This window comes from Lissotriton helveticus, chromosome 7, assembly GCF_964261635.1.
Source record: "Lissotriton helveticus chromosome 7, aLisHel1.1, whole genome shotgun sequence".
Taxonomy (NCBI): domain Eukaryota; kingdom Metazoa; phylum Chordata; class Amphibia; order Caudata; family Salamandridae; genus Lissotriton; species Lissotriton helveticus.
Window position 1 is genome coordinate 1,163,023,266 of NC_136068.1, and position 23,942 is coordinate 1,163,047,207.

Here is a 23,942-nt window from a genome sequence, read left to right on the forward strand (position 1 = left end):
GGGCAGTTTGCACTTCCCCTGGGTAGACCGTCATAATGTACAGTCCTTGATACATTGCAACACCAATGACTCCTTAGGTTTGATTATTCTTTGAAGCCTTCCAGCACTTTGTGCAAGAGTTACAAATATGGCTTAAAAACTGTGGGGTTAAACAGACCTTTGTATTACAGGCTTTACATATCCCATGTTTTCCGGTGATGTTACGAGAATTTTGGTATTTTCTTAAATTACATTTTGTCTTTTGACTTTCACAGTTTAATCAAGATCGATTAACAGTCGATTACTGGATTGGTTGCTTTACACTGGCTGTATCGTAAATGGGCTTTGCTGGTGCACATAAATGGGCTTTGCTGGTGCACAGCAGTACCGAGCGGAGCGCTTGTTTTATGCACCTCCCCTGCTTAAAGTGAATTCATGTAACCTGATATGTGTCTGAGTTAGTGCTTTATTTTCAGACAGTAAAGCTCAGAAACAGAAAAAGGCAAACCTTGCTCAATGTTTCTGAGCAATACCATTTGAAAATAAAGCACCAACTCGCATAAATATTGGATTGTAAGAATTCATCTTATTCACTGTATATACATAAAACAGGCACTTGGCTCAGCCCTGCATCAGCAAAGTCCTTCATGACCCTGTCCCTGGTTCTGCATTGGCTTAAGCAATTCCGCTAGTAGCAAATTCAGATGATTGATTAGAGGCAAATGACACTTTCCTACTAGCATTTAAGAAGATGTATGAAGATCCTGACTTTGCATTTGACCGAGGAAGGATTGTGTAATGTTTAGAACGGTAGAATGGATGTATTGATCTATATATGACTGGCTTTCATCAATACGCCACTGAAACTACCGGGGTTGAAAGAACTCAGTTGACCCTTTTCAATGTGGTTTGAAAGGAGAAATAGAGGGCAAATTTGTCAGTTCATAACGTCCTACTTCATTTCTGATCATATTAATTTAGTTCTGTTGATTGAGCACAGATTGCAAGAGAGAAGAAAGGAACAAAAGAAGGTTTTAGTGGAATTCCAGCCTCAAGTAGAGCCTAGTATAGGAAACAATGGTCCTAGACTATTTTTCTTAGGAAAGTATTCATTAAGTCAAAATCTAAAAACATGGTGTATATATAGAAATCAAATTGCAATGGGGCCTATCTCACGTTGACGGGCCCCATTGTAAGACTGGTGCTATTGTAAACCACGACCAGTCTACTAAGGCCTTTACTATATGTAATTGATTGTGTAAATTACTCTATGATTTCCCTCCTTATACATCTATTCTACCCTCACAAGTACAATTTATTTTTTCACACTCTCCCTGGAGCAACCCTCTTTTCTGTTTTGAAGCATTCTCTACAGTGATCTGTTATAATAACTGTGAAATTAAACAGTCACTATTGGAGCTAGTTATGGTGCTTGTGTGTCTTTTTGAGGATATATTTAATTGAATTAGAAATAACTAGGATCCATTTATGATGCAATTTGACTTCTATATGTACCATGTTTATAGATTTTTACTTAATGAATACCTTCCTAAGGAAAATAGTCTAGGACCTATACGGAACATAACCCAGGTCCGTGGACTAGTATGGGTCACCCCAATATCATGTAATGGGTGACGTAGAGCCTATGCAGCTAGGAACAGCTAGGGGTCCTTTAATAGTGAATGAGAAAGAGCATAGGTAAAAGGCCGGACTGTGTCTAGAGTTGTGATGAACGGCAACAGAAGAATGTAGGACGAATTGCCTGACACAGAAAAGAGGAGTACATTAGTTTCCTTATGTGAGATCTTCTATGAATATTACTGATAAATATTGCTTCCTTCTAATGATTGTGGTGAGAACAGAAAAAGGACAAGTTGTTAATACCTCTGAATTGTTGGATTGTGGTATCTGATGAATGTTCATAGATCATGACTGGGATAGTAACATTTATATTTCAAAGAGAGTTAAGAAGACCCTGAAGTGATCCAAATTGTTAGTGGCTTTGCTTTACTTTCAAGTCTGATTTGAAAGGATTCTTTCCCATTGCACATCCCAATAATAGGCCATACTAAAGTGTTATTTTTGCCACTATCACCTCTTCCAATGATGCTTTATTTTTTTTTATTCGTTGTATGATCCGACTGCTGGTAGGTCTACTCAAACAATAGCTTTTTCATCACATTCGTGTCATGGCCACTGTTATACTTCATGAACGTATTGGTCACCCAGGGACAAGAGAAAGGGCTCCATCAAATTTAGTTGCAGCTAATATTTCTTTGATTCGTCTACTACTGCTTTTTGTCCAGTTTTAGCTAGGCCTAAAGTATTTTGCAGGAATACTTGCAAAACTGTTTCATTGTAGTATCTTTTTAAAGTGCTGTGGTATCTTCGCTCTTTGTACCAAAGAAAGAGCAAGCCTTGTATTGATTATAGAGGTTTAAATCAGATTACCATCAAGCATAGATATCTTTCACCTCTAATAAAGGATATCTTGGGATCAATTGAGCCTTTACTAATCTTGATTCACAAAGTGCTTATCATCTGTTGCACATAAAGGAAGGTGACAAGTGGAAAACGACTTCCACAGCCTAGTTGAGCATTTTCAATATTGTATAATATCATTTGGGTTGTGCAAAGTTCCTGCCCTTTTGTAGCATTTTATGGATTCAATATTTTCTGATATCTTGAATCAGTTTACATCGCTGTACTGTGGTGTTTTAGTCTAAAGCAATCTGGGTCCTGTAAGTTCGTGTTGCATCCATTGAATTTATTAGACTAACACCTGAAACCAATCATTTTTAGGTGAAAAGATCAGAACTGGAGGCAGGATGGTCTCCCTAGGTTTTTGATCAGGCTCAGGAACTTTTCCGAAGTGACAGCAATTTCTCTGATGCCCGTTCCCTCTTAGTCGAAACTGGGGAACAATAGCATGACCAGGAGTAAGGGTCTATGACAGTTTGTTGCTGTTGTCTGCAAGAACCTTCTATGATAAGTACTGAAATAATACAAGCATCGCATTGGAGTTCTGCCATTGGGTGTCTCTTTTTGAAGGGACACCTTTATAAGCCAAAATTACCAACTCAGTGTGTGTAAAGTTGCTCTAGGTTTATAGGCATATTAAGTGCAAAGTGGTGTGTTGTGGCGGCTCATTGTATTTCAAGTACAAACACCTTGGAGGAAACAAAAAAACTACGGGTTGGTGTAATTCATTGTAGCGTAATCATACAGATTTACCTAAGAATTCTACGAGATTATGCATAATAGCGTAAGAAGAGTAATGCAACATTTAGGCCTATTTCTTAGCACAAAAAAGCCTCCTTGCATCAAAATGGGTGTGAGAATGCATTTTGCACTAATAAGTAGCTCTAAATGGAACAAAACACAAATAGGGAGTGTGAGCAACCGCCTGTGCTCACTAAATGTGCTCTGGGGGTACGGATTCCCCCATCTTACTCCCAGCATTTAGAGCTATTTCAGAGCGCAAAATGCACCTTCATGTCCAAAATGGATGTGAGGATGCATTTTATGCTAAGAAAGTGTGCTAAATGCAGCAGGACACAAATAGCGAGTATGAGCAGCTGCTCACGCTTTCTAAATATGCTCTCGCGCTAGGATTACCCTTCCACTTACTCTTAATTACATGAGCAGGAGTAATCGAGGAAATACTGATATTACACCGATTACGTAAGTGAATTTACTCCCAGGCTTAATAAAAAACACCATGCATGAAGTATTTTGTTATTGTTTCACCTATTATTTTGAAATCTCGCTGTCATTATTCACGTGTGATGAATGAATTTTCTTAAAAGTTTGTTTGGGTGCTGCCAGCAGTGGCACGTGCTGCAATGTCAATGGCCTTTTTTCCCGGAACAATGCAGAAGCAGAGCGACACTGGCAGAAGCCCTGTGCGTGCTATGTGGCATCATGAGATATGCATGAGGATCATCGCGTGCCACAAGAAGCAGATTTGTGCTCACCTAAGTGCATTTGCTCCTTTGGCTCGCACAGCTCCACACAAAGTCTCCCTGATTCTTAGCACAAAGTCAGGCTTGCGTGGATGACAGCAAATGAGACCCGTTTATTCGGTTTGCAATTCGGATTGGGTATTTAGTTTGGGGTATTACACACAGATCAGCATTGACTGGTCATCCATGACGGATGACTGCCTATCTAATCAGTGGTGGTTACTTGGGAATGGGGATGGTGGGGAGAAGACCAGGGGGTGAGTGATTGGAAATACATTTTTTTTAAACGCACTTACCTTTTCTCCACCGGATGCATTGCTCCTCCTCTTCTTTACGGCTGGCCAAGCAGTCATGTGCAGTTAGTGTGCATAGTCCACGCCTCCTCCCACCATGAGCCACCGGCCCCACCCCGCCCTAACCCAGATTGCAGCAACCAAAAATAAAACGATGGTAACCTTGTTATTATTATTTTTGCCACTATTACCTCTTCCAATGATGCTTTATTTATTTTTTTATTCTTTGGATGATCCGACTGCTGGTAGGTCTACTCAAACAATAGCTTTTTCATCACATTTGTGTCAGGACCACTGTTATACTTCATAAATTTATTGGTCAGCCAGTGACAAGACAAAAGGCTCCATCAAATTTAGTTGTGGCTCATCTTTCTTTGATGCCACTACTACTGCTTTTTGTTCAGTTTTAGCTAGGCCTAAAGTCTTTTGACTTTCCCAACAAGGTTATCACTGTTTTACCTTTCCCCTTTTCCCTGCTTTAAAAGCAGTGGTGCGACGCTCCTCCGCCTTAGTGGAGGAACTGCTACTTTATGTAAAAGACATGGCACCTTATACAGGCTGCACTGGCTCGCCACACTGTGTGATCCTTGGAAAGTCAGTTTATCTGCAGCACATTATTTTCCTTAGCTGCCAACGCTGGGTATGCTTAGAGGTTGCTGAGCACCAATAACAGCTGCTATAATAATCAAAACTGGACAAGGCATTAGATTCCCATTTTGTTGATCTGTGAATAGACTAGAGACAGTTTAGTATTTGTTGTCAAGCTGAATGATATGCAACTTCTCATTCATTTCATGGCCTCCTCCTCTGCCGCTTGCATTTCAGTCGTAGGATATGGCCAGTGATCAGATGCTCATTTTGCAACTCACCACAAAAACAGCCTGTACTCTCTCTAAAAGTGTTACCCTCTCTAAACGTGTCTGGCACAGGACCCGTATGTAGCCTCAGAGTGTCCTGCCAATGATAGCCCATCTTTTATCCATTGTCCCTGTAGAGATCACAGTGGTGTCGGTAGGCAGTTGAGCAAGCCGTGGTACCCAAGAGGAAGCTGCTGTTCAGAACAGCGCCTTATATCCGAAAGACTGGCTCAGAGTCGTTCAGGACTAAAACATTGTCAGTCACATGCATCAGGTTGTCCTATAGTGTGCCAGCCGGCCTCCCCTGCTCAAAAACTCCTTAAATGTACCCTTGTCATTGCAGGATTCAGGATAGAAGTGACCAATCAATTATCATCGAATTTACTGTGTCATAGGAAAAAATGGAATATGTAATGAATCTGACTTTCTTTCCACAGCCAGGAGCATTTGATATTCTTGACTATGGGATGAACCGTGCAACAGACCCCAACATGGTTAAGGTAAACTGGTAAGTCACAATGTATTCATGATTTTAATTCGCAGTTTCACACTTTTGAACCGATTTTTGCACATGTTGGACTGCTTTATTGAATGCTCTCAGAATATGTAAAGATGCATTATATGATACATTTGCAATGTTAACAATTCATAACGTGAGATTAGTATCTATGAAAACACAACAAGATGATGGACGGAGTGTTGAAATCTTTTGACCACTCAAGAGTTCTGGGTTCAATCCATTGTTCTTTTGCTCATCATGTCACCCCAGTTTGGGCCCAGCCATATGCAAATCAGTCTTGACCCTGTTTCTCATGGGAACAGTCCAGCCCGAACTGCTAAGCCAGGTCCTCCTTGGACTGAAAATAATCATTCTGGGACCGGTTTCTGGATATCACCCCTCATCAGCCAGCTAGCTTGATTCCAGTGGCACAGTTAGCAAGGAACAAACATCCGGGCATACCCTTGGCCACTTAGTGCAAACATAGCAAACACAACAAGATGATGGATGGAGTGCAGAAACTTTTCCCGGTCCAAGGAAGCTTGTTTCGGGACAAGGGAAGACCTGGCCTGGCAGTTCGGGCAGGACGGTTTCCATGGGGAGCAGGTTCAAGACTGATTGCATATGGCTGAGTCGAAACTGGGATGGCGAAGTGAGCTAAAGAATGATGGATTTAACCAAGATCTGTGACTGGGGGTGAGTGTTAGAAAAGTTTCAGCCCTCCATCCAGCATCTTGCTGTGTTGCTATGTTTGTCCTAAGATAGCCCAAATCGTTTATGAAAAACATCTTCAACAGATTTAACTCTGCTGCTCCCCTAAAAAACAAAAGAGCAAGTGCTAAAAACGAGGTTATTCTGATCACTGTAGTCAGGCTCATTTATAGAAAATTATAGGCTTGTTGTTATTCCATAGGCCAGAGTTCATCGTTTGGCATCATTTGTAATTCTTGGAGACTGGATGGTACAGAGAAAGTTGTGTAACTTACAGCAATTGCATGAATACACCCTGCTGCCGGTATAGTACGGCAAAAGCATTTTGTACCTGAGTAGATACTTAAGCCCAGATTTACTAAGATTTTGCATCGGGTTGCATCACATTTTTGGTGCACCTCGATGCTAAATCTATTTTAGTATTTACAAAGCCATGCGAAGTATGAGTTGTGTGGTTTTTACATGAGGCCATTTCTACTTGCTAATAGATGATTAAAATGAGGGTCTCATAATGGAAAACGCTGCAACAATTCTCATTTTGATGCATATGACCGAACGATGGTGTGCCAAGAACCAGAGTCCCTCCTGTTGTTACCAGAAATATTAGGATTTATTTATTTTATTTTATTTGCGTGTTTGTATCGCGCTGGGATCGACTCCCGAAGGAGTATCTCCGCGCCTTTGGCAGCCATAATGCAAATAACAAGTACTGGCAGTGAATGCTAGCAGTTTTGGAATAGGAAAGTTTTTAATTGTTTCCTAAACGGGAGGTGGTCCTTACAAAGTCTCAAAGTTAGTGGGAGGCTATTCCATAGGGTTGGGCCAGCAACTGAAAGGGCTCTATCTCCTTGTCTTGCTTTGTTTGCTCTAGGAACACGCAGCAAGGCCTGTTCGCTAGATCTCAGAGAGCGCGTGGGTGTGTAAAGAGAGAATGTATTGGACAGATAAGCTGGCAATGATGGCAAGGGTAAAAATGGTCTCGTAACCAAATTGCACAAAATGTTTTCACTTCTGCACTACTACCAGCAAGTTTGACCTAAGGATAAGGGGGCAGATTTATGAAGGCCTTGCGCCGGTGCGTCATTTTTAACATGGGAATAAGTGACGCACCGGCGGCGCAAGGCCTTCATAAATCTGCCCCAAGGTATTTAATTAATAGCGGTGCCTGGAGATCCTGATCTCATGGTTGGAGTTAAGAATCACTGAACTGCAAAATGGGCCTGTATGGGTTGCAGAAAATATTTTTCAATTCTTGGGACTGACTTTTAGAACAATGGGCACCTGGGATACTATATATTGGATCTGGCCTTTTGAGATACACTGTATTTTCTGTTTGGTGGATCACGTCTGCGGTTTCAGGCTCTTATCTTGAGCCATGCTCCGCAGGGGAGGCAAGTGTGGTCAATAGCTTTTCACAAAGGCAGTCAAAGTTGACAAACATGAGCCCTGGTGCATACGGAGGCTAGTGCTGCACCTCAGTACATTCCGGAGGAGGTTAAGTGTGGATACAGTGTAACCTGGAAGACGCTTATGATAAATAGACGGGGCTCACCTCGGTGTATGGCTCCGTGTGGATTGTGGTGTTCTTGTGAGGGTATCCTTTTTCAAAGGAGGTGGTCTCATCACTGAGCAGGATCGCCAGAGAGGTGGCTCATGTTCACTTGTAGCTTTTCAATGTGCTTAAAGATCTCAATGGACGATCTCCAATTTGGTTCACCTGCCCTGGTTCATTGGCCGCTCCACAGAGTTATGGAAAGGGCAGACAAGCCTTCCTGGACTAAAGCTGTTTTCAGTGGTCCTGAGGAAGAAGGGGCACACACAGAGGTCTTACCATCTATTGGTGAAGGACACTGTTGTGTTTGCAAACAATTACGTTTAGTAGGATTGACTTTTATTTTTTTTTAAACATAGTTTATTGATTTTTCATACTAAAACATATTCATCATATTTATTTATTAATTTATTTATTTATTCAATTTATTGAGCTCACTATCACCTTGCAGGCATCCTGGCGCTAAGCAGCTCAAGAGTAGAAGTGAGTCAAAGGCAGAAGCCAGCCAGCTCGTTCTTGGGGAACAACCAGGTTTTTACACGTCTCCTGAAGGGGAGAAGTTCCCTGATTTGCCTGATCTCCCAGGGAAGTTTGTTCCACAGTCTAGCTGCTGCCACTCCAAAGGATTTACCCCCTGACCTGACTTTCTTGAATCTTGGCACCTTCACCAGTTGGCCGAGGACGAACGGAGCAGTCTTGAAGGGGTGTACCAGTCAAATGTTTTGCGCAGGAGCACTGGTCCTACCCCATGAAGGGCTTTAAAAACCAGGCAGAGCGATTTAAAGTGCACTCTCTGTCTTAGAGGGAGCCAGTGAAGTTTTGCCAAAGCTGCAGAGGCGGAGGACCTTCTAGGCAGCCCTAAGGCTAGTCTGGCTGCTGCTGACTGGATCCTTTGTAGTCTGTCCAGCAGGAAGTTGGGGGAGTCCAGCAGGAGATCATTACAGTAGTCAAGCCTACTGAGGATGGTACACCTTGCCACTTAGGCGCGCGCCTGAAAAGGTAAAAACGGGAACATTTTGCAAAGGGCCCTAATGATCGCTAAACAGGAGGCTGTTGTTTTTGTGACCTGGGCTTCAAGAGAAAGCTTGCTATCAAACATAATGCCCAGGTTGCGGACAGTTTTTATAGGCCGGACTGTGTTTGAGAAACCCGGGGGCCAGAAATTGCCAGGAAGAAGACGAGGGATCCTATTCGCAGCACACATGATCACCTCTGTCTTGCCAGCGTTAAATTGTAAGGAATTGGCATGAAGCCACCGGGCCGTGTCCTGCAGGCAATTGTGAAATACCTCCACAGACATTGAGTCCTCTCCATCGAAGGAGAGGATCATCTGAGTGTCGTCTGCATAGTTTACAATATCAATATTGTGAGATTTTATGACCGCAATCAGAGGTTTTAGGTAACTGTTAAATAAAATAGGACTAATTGCCGATCCCTGAGGTACACCATACAGCACATTTGAGAAGGTGGATTGGAAAAGAGGGAGGGACACTGCCTGCTGTCTATCCTGCAGAAAGGAACGGAACCAACGTAAGGCGCAGCCTCTCACCCCGGCCTCACTAAGTCTTTCCAGCAGGATTCCATGATTTACCGTATCAAAGGCGGCAGACAGGTCGAGCAGGATCAGGGCAGCTGCCTGCCCCCTCTCTGCCCGCCTCTGAAGCTCATCCATAAAGGTCACCAGGGCAGTCTCTGTCCCATGTGCCGGTCGAAAACCAAACTGAGCCTCTTCTAACCAACTATGTTGTTCAAGGTGCGTGGAAAGTGTGATGGCAACAGCACGTTCCACAATTTTAGATTGGAACGGCAGTAAGGAGATGGGTCTGTAATTTCTAGAACATTCCGGATCTAGAGATGACTTTTTCAGTAAAGGGGACACTAGGGCTTGTTTCCATTGTCTGGGCACTACACCACTCACTAACGACTGATTACAGATCAGGCGAAGGGTGGGGAGGAGTTCATCCTCATACTCCTTCCAGATCTTATGTGGTACTGGGTCCAGGGGTGAACCGGAAGTGATACCCTGTGCCAAGCGATTGAAATCCTCCGCCGAAAACGGCCTGAACTCAGATAGGATTTCAGTATCGTGCCACCCCGGGCCATAATCCACACCCTCCGACTCCTCCCTTGCAGGGGCATCAGTGCGCCTAGCCTCGGATGCAGTGTTCCTGGCTGCCAGCTGACCACCAGCACGGTCATCAATAATCAACTGGATCTTTTCGTGGAAGAAACTAGCCAAGTTCTCACAAAGTTCGTGAGAAGGAGCTATTTCATTCCTGGAACAATCAGGGCTGGTGAGACTATTCAGAATGTTAAAGATGCTTCTAGAACTATTAGAGGCATTACAGATTACAGAGGTGAAGTATTCAGCTTTGGTCCTTTTAATCTCATTTTTATACTCCACAATTGTTTGTTTCCACAGCAGCTTGTCTGTCTCCTTATACCCATGCCTCCATCTCCTCTCAGCCTGTTTACACCCAAGTTTCAGGTCTTTTAGTGCGGCATTAAACCATGGGGCAGAAATCTTTCCTTTACCTCTGTGTTTTTTTAGAGGGGCACAAGAGTCCAGGATCGAAGTGATCCTTAGACACAGTGAGGCATAGCTCTCCTCAACAGGTTTATCAGGGGAGAAGCTTTCAACGACTTTGAACACAGACCCACCACTCCTCAAGCGAGCGAGAGACTTCCAGTTTCTGCTAACATATTCAGTCGTCGGACGCAGGACCTGGGTTTGATGGATCTTAAATTTAACAAGGAATTTCACCAAAAAGTGGTCTGTCCAGTCCATAGGTAAGATCTCACCAATGTGGAGAAGATGGGGTTCAGAGATAACTAGGTCAAGGAGATGGCCAGCCTTATGGGTGGCCTTGGAGACCTGCTGATAAAGGCCAAGACCTTCGCAGGAGTGGAGCAGGTTATAAAGGCCTGAATCAAGAGATCCATTAGACCACAAATTGAAGTCCCCGAGGATAATCAACTTATGGTGAGTGGCCGCCAGGTTCTTGAGGGAGTCAAGCAGTGAGTGTTGCTGCTGGGCGCTAAAAGCCCCAGGAGGCCTGTAGCAGACAATCCCTGTACAAACGAGGCCTGATTAATTTTTTATGGTCACACCAAGTAATTCCATACCCATAATCACATCAATGTTAAAGGGCACAATCTTCCAGGAGTCTCTATAGATAATTCCAACTCCGCCCCCCCTCCCATGAGACCTGGGTTGGTGAAGAATTTTGTAACCCGGTGGACATGCCCATCCTAAATCGACCTCACAGTCAGGGCTGGTCCAAGTTTCAGTCATAAATAGTGCATCGAGCTTGTGTAGTTGCACAAGCAACTGGATTTCTACACTATGCTTAGGAAGTGACCTCACATTGAGGAGCCCACACATCAGCAGACCTTTATTAAGGAAATCTCCTAATGGAGTCGCCGAAACTGAGAGATCAAGTGTCCCTTTGTCAGCCTGAGACTCACCAATTTGAAGGAGTGGCTCTCTGGAGTATTTTATAGGGCCCAGATCCTCAATGGAAGCACCCCCGGTGCACAGCCGGGCAGCATGGCTGTCGCTGAGTGCTACCTTAGCGCGGACAGGCACAGACGGGCTTGCCTTTGGCGCGCCGCTGGCTTGCCCGCTGCGAGCATCCGCTGCACGCGTCCGCTGCGCGCTCGCGCCATCGGGGATTAAGTAGCCCTAAGCCTTGAGCACTAGAGCGTCAGCCCCAACTACCTCCAACATGGCGGGTCCGCTCGCACGGACGGACCCCGCCATGTGGAAGAACTCAGGAGGAGCAGACTCACCGCTCCAGCCCCCAGCAGTGCAGTGCAGGTAACAATTTTAAAAGCCAAGAGTTAAGATCAGTTCACGCAGTTAAAAGCACTATGGCAGTTGTTCAAAACGGACCGTAATGAGGGTGTGTGACCGCGCTGGCAGGTCCCTGCCAAGCACACACAAATCACCCTTGAGCCGCTAGAAAATGCTGCGCGCTCGCGCCATCCGCGATTAAGTAGCCCTGAGCCCTGAGCACTAGAGCGTCAGCCCCCACTACCACCAAGATGGCGGGTCCGCTCGCACGGACGGACCCCGCCGGTGGAAGAACTCAGGAGGAGCAGACTCACCGCTCCAGGCCCCAGCAGTGCAGTGCAGGTAACAATTTTAAAAGCCAAGAGTTAAGATCAGTTCACGCAGTTAAAAGCACTATGGCAGTTGTTCAAAATGGACCGTAATGAGGGTGTGTGACCGCGCTGGCAGGTCCCTGCCAAGCACACACAAACCACCCTTGAGCCGCTATAAAGATATTACATTAGTGCACAGTGTAGTATATTGTCTTAGATGCCTTGTGGATAACATATATCATTGGCTAGTCTGCTATTACTTTGTACCCCTGCCCCTCGGCTTAATTTGCAACGAATATTGAGATACTGACTCTTTACAGTATCTATAGAGACCACTTAAACAGTGGTATAAGCCATGACAGTAGTGTCCATTGATTTAACCAACCACGAAGGCAAATATCTGTGCTGCGGCTGTGAACATGAACACAAATCTTATGAATGAAAAAGAAAAATAAACATTCCCCCAATCCCACCACCCCTAACCCTCCGGCCCCATGTACATACACAGAAACAGAAATACATTGTTACTAATGTTGGAGTCTCTTGTATAAGTTATACAATGACAAGCATTACTTTGGCATAGTTTGCGTCACTCGGGGAATGAACGCCTTATTGTGAGGACAACCGTGTGGATCTGAGAGTTTAATAATTGACCTCTACCGATTTAAGGGCTTCTAGCATAACGTCCCAGTCTAACGCTATTGGATTCTTGCGTAAGCCTCTAAGTTCTTCTCTGCGCAATGCAGCACTCTCTGCACTGCCCCAGCGCAGCATCTCACCAAGCCTTCTGGGCTGCTGTCATGAGTTGTGCAAATGTGAGGGTGGGAAAAAAAGCCTTCATGTGGGCCTCCGTATTGGTATCAGATGCCCGATATAGTGAGGCGTAGTATTGGCGGAAGGCAGTATTAATATCCCCCTGAGTAATGGCTCTATCCCCATCCAGGGTGGTGACCTCATTTATGACAACTGCTGGAGGGGTATCCTGAATCAGTCTGGCAAGCAGAGTCCCAGATTTATCTGCCTCAGAGTGATTCCTCCGCGAGTATGCCTGGTTGTCTATGACCCGCAGAGATTCCAGGTGTTTCGCATGTTTAATTCTAGCCTCCTGCAGCGGGACCCATTTGTCTTCATCTGTTATTACGTCCTGTTCCAGCCTACCCATAGTATGTTCCACCTCTACTAGGGACTTATGGAGTTCTTGTCTGGTGCCTACAGTCGCGCTAATTGCCCTACCTGTGGTATATAAATAATTTAATACCAGATCTATTTTTCGGAATAATCAATAAACAGGTAGCTCAATAAATAAGAGTCAAGATTCGAGGTAGCTGGAGTTTACAGGCTTTAATCAGGCATAAAGGACAGGAACAGGACAGCCTGTACGGGAATAGGATGGCAGCTGCCGGGGGCAGGATCTGGGAATAATGCGCTTGGACAACTTTCAGTAACAGTTTACAGTATATATATCAACACAAATGCATTACATTCAATACAGTAGGCGTAGCAGTAGGCGTGGTTCGTAACAGTCGCGAAAGATAAGGGCAAAATGATGTAACAAGAAGGCGTGTACAGGGCGTATACATAGACATGTGATGTAAACATAACAGAATATGTCATAAACGGGGCGGAAACATGGAGGGGGCTACCTGAGCAGCTGGGACCTCTAACCTAGTGGTGCGCGCAAACTGGCAATGACGTGTTACCAGGGAGAAATGGGGGGCTATGACTTCTGCGCTAGAAGAGGAGACTAAAGTCTGGAGTGTCAGAGCGACATGTACCCAAGGCATATCTAGTATCTGGGGTTTAGAGTACATGTTGATAGAATCCAAAAGTTATCAGGGCAAAGGCTAATAGACTCTAAGACTGGTGCATGCATAATTCTATATGTAGTGCGTGCAAGGAATATTCTATGAATATTAATACAGTATTTCTCTTTCATGGAGACATAAAGGCTAGACCATGACGGAAACTATTGATGCGATTCAGTAGCTTAGGAATGCAGAGAAGGAGGGTTGGACTGATAACTAGAAGCATAACATATTCTTGGCAGACTGGGAGGCAGAGCCAGGCCGGGCCGGGCACTGCGTGGCAAGAAGTAAGCTAAGGGTCAGGGATACAGGTGGGGGCTGTATCGCTCCTCGGAGAGGGTTCAGGAGACAGGAGCTGAATCTGAGTCCGGGCCCTTTTGAGGCCTAGAAACGGGGACAATTCAATGAATTTAACGTGCACACTGTAAAATGTGGCAACGCAGGTTTACATAGGCCTGATATTCGTTGTTTTCACGAAGACTGGAAACTGGCATACTAGAGATGGACACAACTGAAATTGCGTCTTTAATCGATCAGAGGGGAATACATGCATATCGATCATGCACATATAGCATAAGATGGGGAACACGTAGGCACATATAACATAGCAAAATTTTACTTTTCCACATTCCCTCCTTGTGCCCTACGTTTCCATCAGGAAACATCTATATTCATGATACCATCTATCATTTCATATAGCATCATTTGCTCGTCTCGAATTGTCTTGGAACGGGATCTAGGCCTGGGACTAGGAATACAAGAGGTAGCACACATGCCGCAAATCGCAGGGCCACATTGTATACAGAGGCAGCAACTGAATATGATCATTACTGCAATACCTAGGAATGACAATACTTTCCATCCCCAGGCAGATATGATACTCCAGAGCCAACCGGACCATGTCCAGGTGCCTGGATTCTGGTGTAACTGATGGGCAATTTTATGAAGTCTGGTTATAGCTGAATAAACAGACGGCGCATTATTAGGAATGAAAATGCAGCAACTAGATCCGATGACTCTACATGCTCCTCCTCTATCGGCCAATATGACGTCAAGAACGAGACGATTTTGGAGCACGACAAATCTCATAGCAGATTGCTCTTCAGTTAAGTTACCTAGAGCAGAAGTAGTCTCATTCACTACTGCTTCAAGGGTTCTGGTTAACCTACGGATTAACTTACTATTCTGGACAGGGCCTATAAAGAAGAAGAAACCTTTATTAAAATCTTGATACTGTTCTAGAGTAGTTTCAGTTTGATCGACAATTGGGGTCTCTATCTCCCTTCTATGTCTGACGTGTACTAGATGTGTGTTTCTGTGATAATCAGATGGGGCTAGAAAAACTGGTGGCAGTAGGAAGGCAATGTAACATGTTCCATCCCAATCGAGGGGCAGACGAACATATGCGGTCTGACCACAAACAAAATAAGAATGACGTGAGGCTTTGAAAATAGATTTCCCACTGTCACTATACTCGACAATAGTAGTACAATCACTATGTCCCACATGTACGGAACCATTCTTTTTGACACATAATTCGCCTTTGACTGGTACTACTGAAATAGCAGGCAAATCTGGAGTAGTATCAGACTGAACATTCAGGACCATAAAATTCGAAGAATAATTACCTAAATCATATACTTCATTTTCTAGATCTAACCCTGTTCTATGGGAGAGACCTTGCTTGTCTGGAAAACATGTTCTGTTCAGAAGGGACATATCATTTGAGGATGACGTTAACGTGGACCATGCTCCACACGAACCATTATGTGAAAACGGATAAGGAAAAAGTGGCAGAACTCCCTTCGGTGTCTGGAAAGGGGGGAGTCGACCACACACCCAACAATTAGTGGCATTGCTGGTCTGGTGTGAATAGTGTAACATTCTGATGAATGTGTTATTGCGCATAGCAAGACGATAGGATAGCTCGTGAGGAGGCAGATCACTAAATGTGTGCTCTACTGTAGCATTATAAAACTTATTTACATGTGAACTTGGAAAACATAAATGTACTGCATAACTTGTGCAGGTAACCATTAAACTTAGAAACAATAGGAAACTTAGAAAAACGATACATCTTATAGAGTTTTGACTAACTCTCTCACTATGGGGGTCTATCTCATACATGTCAGGGACCTGTCTAACCGTTTCACCCGAGAGGGACTTAGACAATTAAACTGGCTGACTTATTTTACTAGACCTGAGTTTCAGTTTATACTCCTGCTGCGGAGTTTTCTCTAACAGGGGAACTTTCAGTTCGGAATCAAGTTCAGAGTCTGTTTTTGGGCAGTCTTTAGTAATGGAACAGTCCTTTGCAAAAGATTTTTCACGAAGTCCATGGAATTTTTTAACGTGGGACAGGTGGACCCATCCTTTCCTGCCCTCCAACTTCACTGCTGTCCTTGTAGTTAATAAGACCATCCGGGGCTCCTTCCAACGGGGCTCCAGCGGACTCGAACGATCAAAATTCCGCACCAACACCAGGTTTCCTGGAATGACTTCATGTGGTTTCACCTCGGTGTTGTCTGGAAATGCAGCGGCAACCTGTGAACGACAAGAGTGTAGGGCAGACATCAAGGAAGCTAGGTAATCTGTCAGCATATTACTGGAAACATCTGTAATACTGCGGGGTCTAGGTGTACCCCACATGTTTGGGGGGCGGCCGAATACGACCTCATACGGGGACAGACCTGATCTGGAATGTGCAACCATCCGCATATAGAATAAGGCTACTGGCAGGGCAACTAGCCAGTCTACACCTTTCTCTTTACATGTCTTGGCAATACGGATTTTCAAGGTCTGATTATGTCTCTCTACGAGACCGGCTGCTTCAGGATGGCGCACACAATGGAACTTCCACTGGTACCCTAACAGAAGGGAAACATGTTTCATGAGCTCGGATGAGAATGGCTGGCCGTTATCTGAATACACGACCCTAGGGAGTCCATAGCGGGGAAAGAATTCACGAACCAACTGCCTGGCAGTGGTCGCGGCTGTGTAATCTGGAACTGGATATGCTTCTGTCCACCTGGACAAAGCGCAAACAACTACGAGGACATACTTGAAACCTCGACATCGCTCCATCTGAATATAATCCATCTGGAGGACTTCAAAAGGGTGGTCAGGAGGTTGGAATCCACCTTGTTCCACCGGGAAACTTTTACCTGGATTGAATTGACAACATATCATACAGGTACGGACTTTCTGCTTGGCTGCAGCTCGTAAATGCTTGTTGAACCAAAGGTTCTGAATACTGTCTAACATAGCTTTTTCTCCTAGATGTGCTGGACTATGTGCGGTATTAATAATGACTTGAACCATAGAGTCGGGGAGAAACCATGTGGCTTTTCCCTTCGTCAACCATCCTTGATCTGTCTGGACCCCTCCTTGTTCGGACCATTTCTTGATTTCCTCGGGAGTAGCATGTAACTGTATGTCTATGACATCTTGTGTAGGGTCCTTAACTGTCATACATGTAGTCGGATCTGGAGTGAGTGTCTGTGTCGGAATGTCTGGGGTCTGAGCTGTAAGCTTGGCTGTTCGATCTGCTAGATCGTTACCTTGGGAAATGATGTCAGTAACTTTCGTATGTGCCTTGCACTTCATGATAGCGATAGCTGTCGGTAAATGTATTGCATCTAACAGAGCTTGAATGAGGAGACCATGCTGAATCTTGGTTCCATGAGAAGTCATGAAACCTCTCTCCTGCCAGAGTACTCCAAAGTCGTGTACGACTCCGAATGCGTAACGTGAATCTGCATATATGTTTACTTTCAGGTTTTTGGCACGTATGCAGGCTTGGGTCAGAGCGACTAGCTCTGCTGCTTGAGCAGACAGGGTGTCAATACGATGTGTTTCTATAACTTCAGTTTCAGTAGTCACTGCATACGCGGCTACTAGTTCTCCTGTACTAGTTCTCATACATGAACCATCCACATAAAGTGTCAGGTCGGGGTTAGGTAATGCAATGTCTGTCAGGTCTTGTCTTGGCTTAGTCATAGTGTTAACAACTTCCACACAGTCATGTGTGGCAGGATTTGAAGTAACGGACGGTAACAGTGTAGCAGGATTTAGAATGTTGCAGCGTCTGATTTCTATGTGTGGCTGGAACAGTGTCAGTTCATAACCTGTTAAACGTGCAATTGTCAAGTGCTGAGTCTGTGTTCGGTTTAAAAGAACTTCCACGGAGTGTGGAACTTGTACTGTCAGGGAGTGTCCTAACACTATGGAATCACTTTGTCTGATTGCTAGAGCTGTGGCTGCAACTGACTTGAGGCACGCAGGCAGAGCCTGGGCTACTGGATCTAATGTGCTCGAGAAATAAGCACAGGGCTTGTACTGTCCTGCTTGATCTTGTGTGAGAACAGATAATGCAGTACCATCACGTTCTGTGACAAAAAGTGTAAAAGGCTTACTGTAGTTCGGTGTAGCTAGAACAGGTGCTTGACATAAGGCTTTCTTTAATTCATTAAAAACAAGTGTATGTTCAGATGTCCAAGGGAGGACAGTCGATACGGCTGCCTCCTGTGTCGTTAACTGTATCAGTGGCTTGGCTAGAAATGCATACTGAGGAATCCATTGTCTGCAATAAGAAGTGAGGCCAATAAAAGCTCGTACCTCCTTCTGTGTCTTGGGCTGTGGAAGACTCGCTATTAACTGGATACGGTCTGGTGTCAACTGCCTACCCCACTTGGACAGTAAGTGGCCTAAGTAGATCACTTGCTGGACACAGAATTGTAATTTGGAAGGGGACACCTTGTGCCCCTGCTCGGCCAGGAAATACAGAACCGTAAGTGACGCACGCTCGCAGTCACGTTCAGAACGGGCTGTGATCAGTAGATCATCGACATACTGGAGCAGGGCAGTGTCAGTTGGCATGTGAATATTGTCTAGTTGTCTCTTAAGTGCTTGACTGTAAATACTAGGACTTTCTGTGAAACCTTGAGGAGCTCGTGTGAATTTATAGCTCCTTCCATTTAAACAAAAACCAAAAAGGTACTGGCTGTCTGGATGAATGGGGACACTGAAAAATGCATTCTTGAGGTCGATAACAGTGAAAAATGTAGCTTCAGAATCAATGGCTGTCAATAGGGATGAAATATCTGGGACTACTGGATACTGGGGTATGATACATTTATTAAGCTCTCGAAGGTCAATCACTAATCGATATACTGGAGGTGCATTTGGATCAGTACGTTTCATGACTGGAATGATAGGAGAATTACATACATTGGAGTCAGTTTCTACAACCACTCCTTGAGCAATAAGCTCGTCAATAATTTTAGATAAGGCTGCTACAGCCTCAGGTGGCAATCTGTACTGTCTGATTCTTGGCAAAACTATACCTTGTTTGAGAGTCACACAATGGGGTGTGATGTGCATACATCCTACATCAGTTGGACCTTGCGCCCATAAATGCTGTGGAACATTCAGTAATCTGGGATCAAAATCACGTAATACATAGTGACCTTTGAAGTCACGTAAAAACAATCGGATTCCTTCTGGGGAGCAGCAAATTACTGCTCCTAATTCCTTCAGTGTTTTAATACCTAACAAATTTTCTGGACATGATTTCGTAAGTAACAAATCAGTAGTTCGGGACAATGGACCAACTTCTAGGGAAACTGGTTTTGAAATTTTATTAACAATAGGCTTTCCTGAAAATCCAAGGGAAACATTTTTAGAGCCTGAGAGCGGAGCCCCTGGAACCTCGTCATGACTGATAGTAGTCCTACTTGCCCCTGTATCAATCAGAAACTTTCTGTCTTTCCCTAATACTTGACTGTGTACATAGGGACCCTCTTGATCTACAGGTATCTCGATGAGAGGCAAGCCTACCTCCCTCTCTAGGCTGTTTCATGAATACTGTTGATACTCTGGATACTCTGACTGAGCATATTGGTACATCTGCTGTGTAACATGCTGTGTTGCAGCGATGGGCTGCGGTGCTGGAACTGTCTGTTGTGCATTCTGGGGTGACTGAGAAGTCTGTGGAACTTGTTCTTGTCTAAGCGGACGTGGTCTTTCTTTAGTCTTACCAGTAGCTATGTTGTGTTTCAGAACTGCACACTCGTTTATAAAATGACCTGGCTGTTTACAATAATTGCATGTCCCTTTAACGGGAGCTGCAGGATGACTGGCTTGATTCGGACCCCTCTTCTGACTGTCTTGTGGAACAGATTGTGCAACTAATACTTTCATTTTCGTGTCTTTCATACGTCTCCTTTCGTGTTCTTGCTCTTCCCTGATTCTATTCTGGTGATACTGGAGCATCTGGAGCATTTGTGACGGGGTATTAGCTTGCCAACTACTTTCGACTTTCAATACTCGATTTTTAACTTGTGGACTTGAATTCTCGACTAGTTTAGTAACAAAAAGATGAGGGTACGACTCACTACCTGTCTTCAGACCACTGTTAATAATAAAACATTTTTCAAATCTAGAATAAAAATCACTAGTATCTTCATCCTGTTTCTGTTTGCATGCTGAGATTGCATCCCAATCTTCCTTTTTCGTGGCTAGTAACCTTGGCAAAACCTGAATCAATAACTCGGGCAATTCTTTACATTTGTCCCCAAGACCAGTACCTGGTACTCGTATTTTATCTTCAGCTTCTAGAGCTGTCCAATCAATCTTTTTCTCTCCCACCTCCCATTCTTTTTCCTTGAGTTTTTCATATATCCCTGCGGGCAACAGGACCTTTAACATTTTAATGAAATCCGGATACGTGTATTCTCCCATACGGAGCATGTCTTTTAATTCTCGATGGAACCCTGCTGGATCTTTGTCGTGACAGGGAATTAGCTTTTTCATCTCTAAGAGTTCCATCTTGGTGATAGGGGTGTAAACAAATACTCGTTCTAGACCACCACCCGCTGTCCTAACTGGGTGTACTTCTCGTAACGGATGCTGTCTATCTATGTAAAACGGTTTACTTTCTGGAGGTGAGACGTGAACAAAATGCGGATTCAGAAACGTTCGATATTTGTGGCGCTGTTCTAGAATGACACTAATTAAATCAGTACCTAAACCTCTCCATCTATATTGGAGTAACTCGTTCAGAACATCATGTAACGGACCTGGATCAGAATGTTGACCCTCATACAGTGTGATGAGGTGCTGGATCATATACATACCCACCAGTCGTTGCTCGGCTGGGGGCAATTTCAGAAACATTTGTGCCACTATTTCGTCTGGAAAAGTGGTAGAATCAGTAATCCATCGGACTGCTGATCGGGCTAGTTCTTGTTCATGCATGGTACTAAGTTCACTATAACCGATTCGTGATTTCAGAATGTGATCGGTAGCTTGAAATACTTGCTCAAGAGAACCTTGTTCTGGTGCTGGAAGAGGAAAAACTTTATTGTGTTCTAGGCATGAATGTCGGTCGGGAAGTCTAGTTCTACCTACATACGCTATTCTGGTGGGATTCTCGTCGTCTACCTCTTCGGTAGGAGAGTCGTTTTCTTTCTCGGACACTTGTGCTGCTTTGCGTTTCTCGTGTAACCTTATTATTTCCTTACGAATTTTCTTGTACATACTCTCTATTCTACCTAGTGTCTTGTGTCTTCCCTCGGCTATATGGTCACTCCACCTGGTCAGGACTTTCATTTCTTCCGGATCTTTATCCGGATAATCTTGTTCTCTTATCAAACAATTAATTAGAAACTTTAAAAGCATGAGCTGGATCTCGACTTATCTTTGAGACATGGCTTCGCCAATACTTTCTGGATCTACTCCTGTACGGATGAAACGATATATTCTGTCTAGATATTCTTTCATATTCGGTAGGGTGTCCAAATATTCGGTTACCCGTCTTACACGCAATGAATATATGACCATATCATTATCGCCTGGGACTGGATCATAACGGCATTCGGTAAGAGCTCGCTTGATATCTGCAACTGACTGATGTTTGGGCGAACGCTGTAACGCTCGGGCATGTAGCTCGAGTAATGTCACACGTTTGTGTTGAGGCGGGGTTCCAGGAGGACTTCCCCCCGAGGCCCCTAAACTAGAATCGTCGACGGGTATCATACGGGCTGGCAGAGTGACTGATGTAGCGGGTACTTGGACTGTGGGCTGAACCGGGGGTGCCGTAACAGGTGCTGCAACGGGTGCCCCGGTGGCTGGAGGAACAGGAATTACATTATTTACGGGAGCTGGCGGAACAGGATTTGCATATTCTGGGACTGTGTCGTCCAAATATGACGAGAGAAAAATATCAGCTGCGGTCGGTTTGTGACGTAACTTAATCGGAACTAATGGCGGCGGAAAATTACATGGTGCTTCCGGGGTTGCTTTCGGCAAGCCCTCGGCAAAAAGAGGATACATACCCTTAATAAGAGCAGTTCTCTGTCTGTCTGACTGTTCGGCTTTGACTCGTTCACCTACTTCGATTAATTCCCTTTCTTGGGCTCTTTCTGAGGATTCCCTACTTAATTCTGTCTTTCTGATTTCTTTTTCGGTTCTTTTATGAGATTCTTTGCGCCATAACTCGATGGCATCTTTCTGGGACTGTCTGGCTTTCTTTTTCCATAATGCTTCTTCTACTCGCATGATGCACTCGGCATCCCACGTACCTGATACGGGCCATCTATATTTCTCTTCTAATTCCTTGGTGTACTCCACCCATAAGTCTAGATATAATATGGCACTTATGCCATGCTTATGATACATAAAATGACCTGGACTGTCCCTAGGCGGGACAGGAACTGCTTCCTCGAGCAGACCTTTTCTAGTTCTTAACTGATGTAATTTCGAGAATAGAGGCATAGCTTAGGCTGGAGTCTGGACACAATACAATACACAATAAACACAATAATAACTGAAAAACGAATCACTCATACCACGACATTGAAAACACATGGAATAACATTTAGAATAACAGTTCGAACAGAATATTACCTAGTATACTGAGAACAGAACCATGAATTTCTCGAGAACAGAACTTACTAGAATGACTAGATGCACTGCTAAAACAGTACGAAACTTACCGGTCCCATAAAGAGACACGTCAGGACCCGCGTCCACCTAGGTGAACACTTCGTGTTGGATCTGTGTACCCAAACCCACGGACCAGAGACAATTAATTTTGACCCTGTCTAGATACTACCCCAGCAACGGTACTCACCGGGCAGCAAGAACGGAAGGCCTCGGACTGGACTGGACTGCTACGACGACGGACGGACGAACTTCGGACTTCAGTTACAGGTGGGCCTCTGGATACCTCGGACCTTGGACTCTCGGCTTGGGCTCTGGTCGGGACTCGCCGCGTTCCTCCACCGCATCGTCTGGACGCTGGACCGTAACCTCCGTCTCCTCCGTGGGCCTGAGGGATACTTGAAGCAGAAATATCTGCACGTGCACGGTATGGTTCCGTCACGGCTGCAGAGGATCAGGGGGCCTGCGTGGCTTCTCCGGCGCGTGGGGAAAGGGCAAGTCCCTATTCGGGCGCCATTATGTGGTATATAAATAATTTAATACCGGATCTATTTTTCGGAATAATCAATAAACAGGTAGCTCAATAAATAAGAGTCAAGATTCGAGGTAGCTGGAGTTTACAGGCTTTAATCAGGCATAAAGGACAGGAACAGGACAGCCTGTACGGGAATAGGATGGCAGCTGCCGGGGGCAGGATCTGGGAATAATGCGCTTGGACAACTTTCAGTAACAGTTTACAGTATATATATCAACACAAATGCATTACATTCAATACAGTAGGCGTAGCAGTAGGCGTGGTTCGTAACAGTCGCGAAAGATAAGGGCAAAATGATGTAACAAGAAGGCGTGTACAGGGCGTATACATAGACATGTGATGTAAACGTAACAGAATATGTCATAAACGGGGCGGAAACATGGAGGGGGCTACCTGAGCAGCTGGGACCTCTAACCTAGTGGTGCGCGCAAACTGGCAATGACGTGTTACCAGGGAGAAATGGGGGGCTATGACTTCTGCGCTAGAAGAGGAGACTAAAGTCTGGAGTGTCAGAGCGACATGTACCCAAGGCATATCTAGTATCTGGGGTTTAGAGTACATGTTGATAGAATCCAAAAGTTATCAGGGCAAAGGCTAATAGACTCTAAGACTGGTGCATGCATAATTCTATATGTAGTGCGTGCAAGGAATATTCTATGAATATTAATACAGTATTTCTCTTTCATGGAGACATAA

At 44.5% G+C, this 23,942-nt stretch overlaps 1 protein-coding gene across 1 annotated transcript in view; it reads left to right on the top strand.

The window, feature by feature from the left end:
* The window catches only part of RGS9 (regulator of G protein signaling 9), a 946,886-nt gene that overhangs the window by 518,873 nt on the left and 404,071 nt on the right, over positions 1–23,942 (top strand). Inside the window, exon 9 of the mRNA XM_078650792.1 lies at positions 5,532–5,594. Coding sequence (XP_078506918.1) covers positions 5,532–5,594 — 63 coding nt within the window. The remainder of the gene's footprint in view (positions 1–5,531; positions 5,595–23,942) is intronic.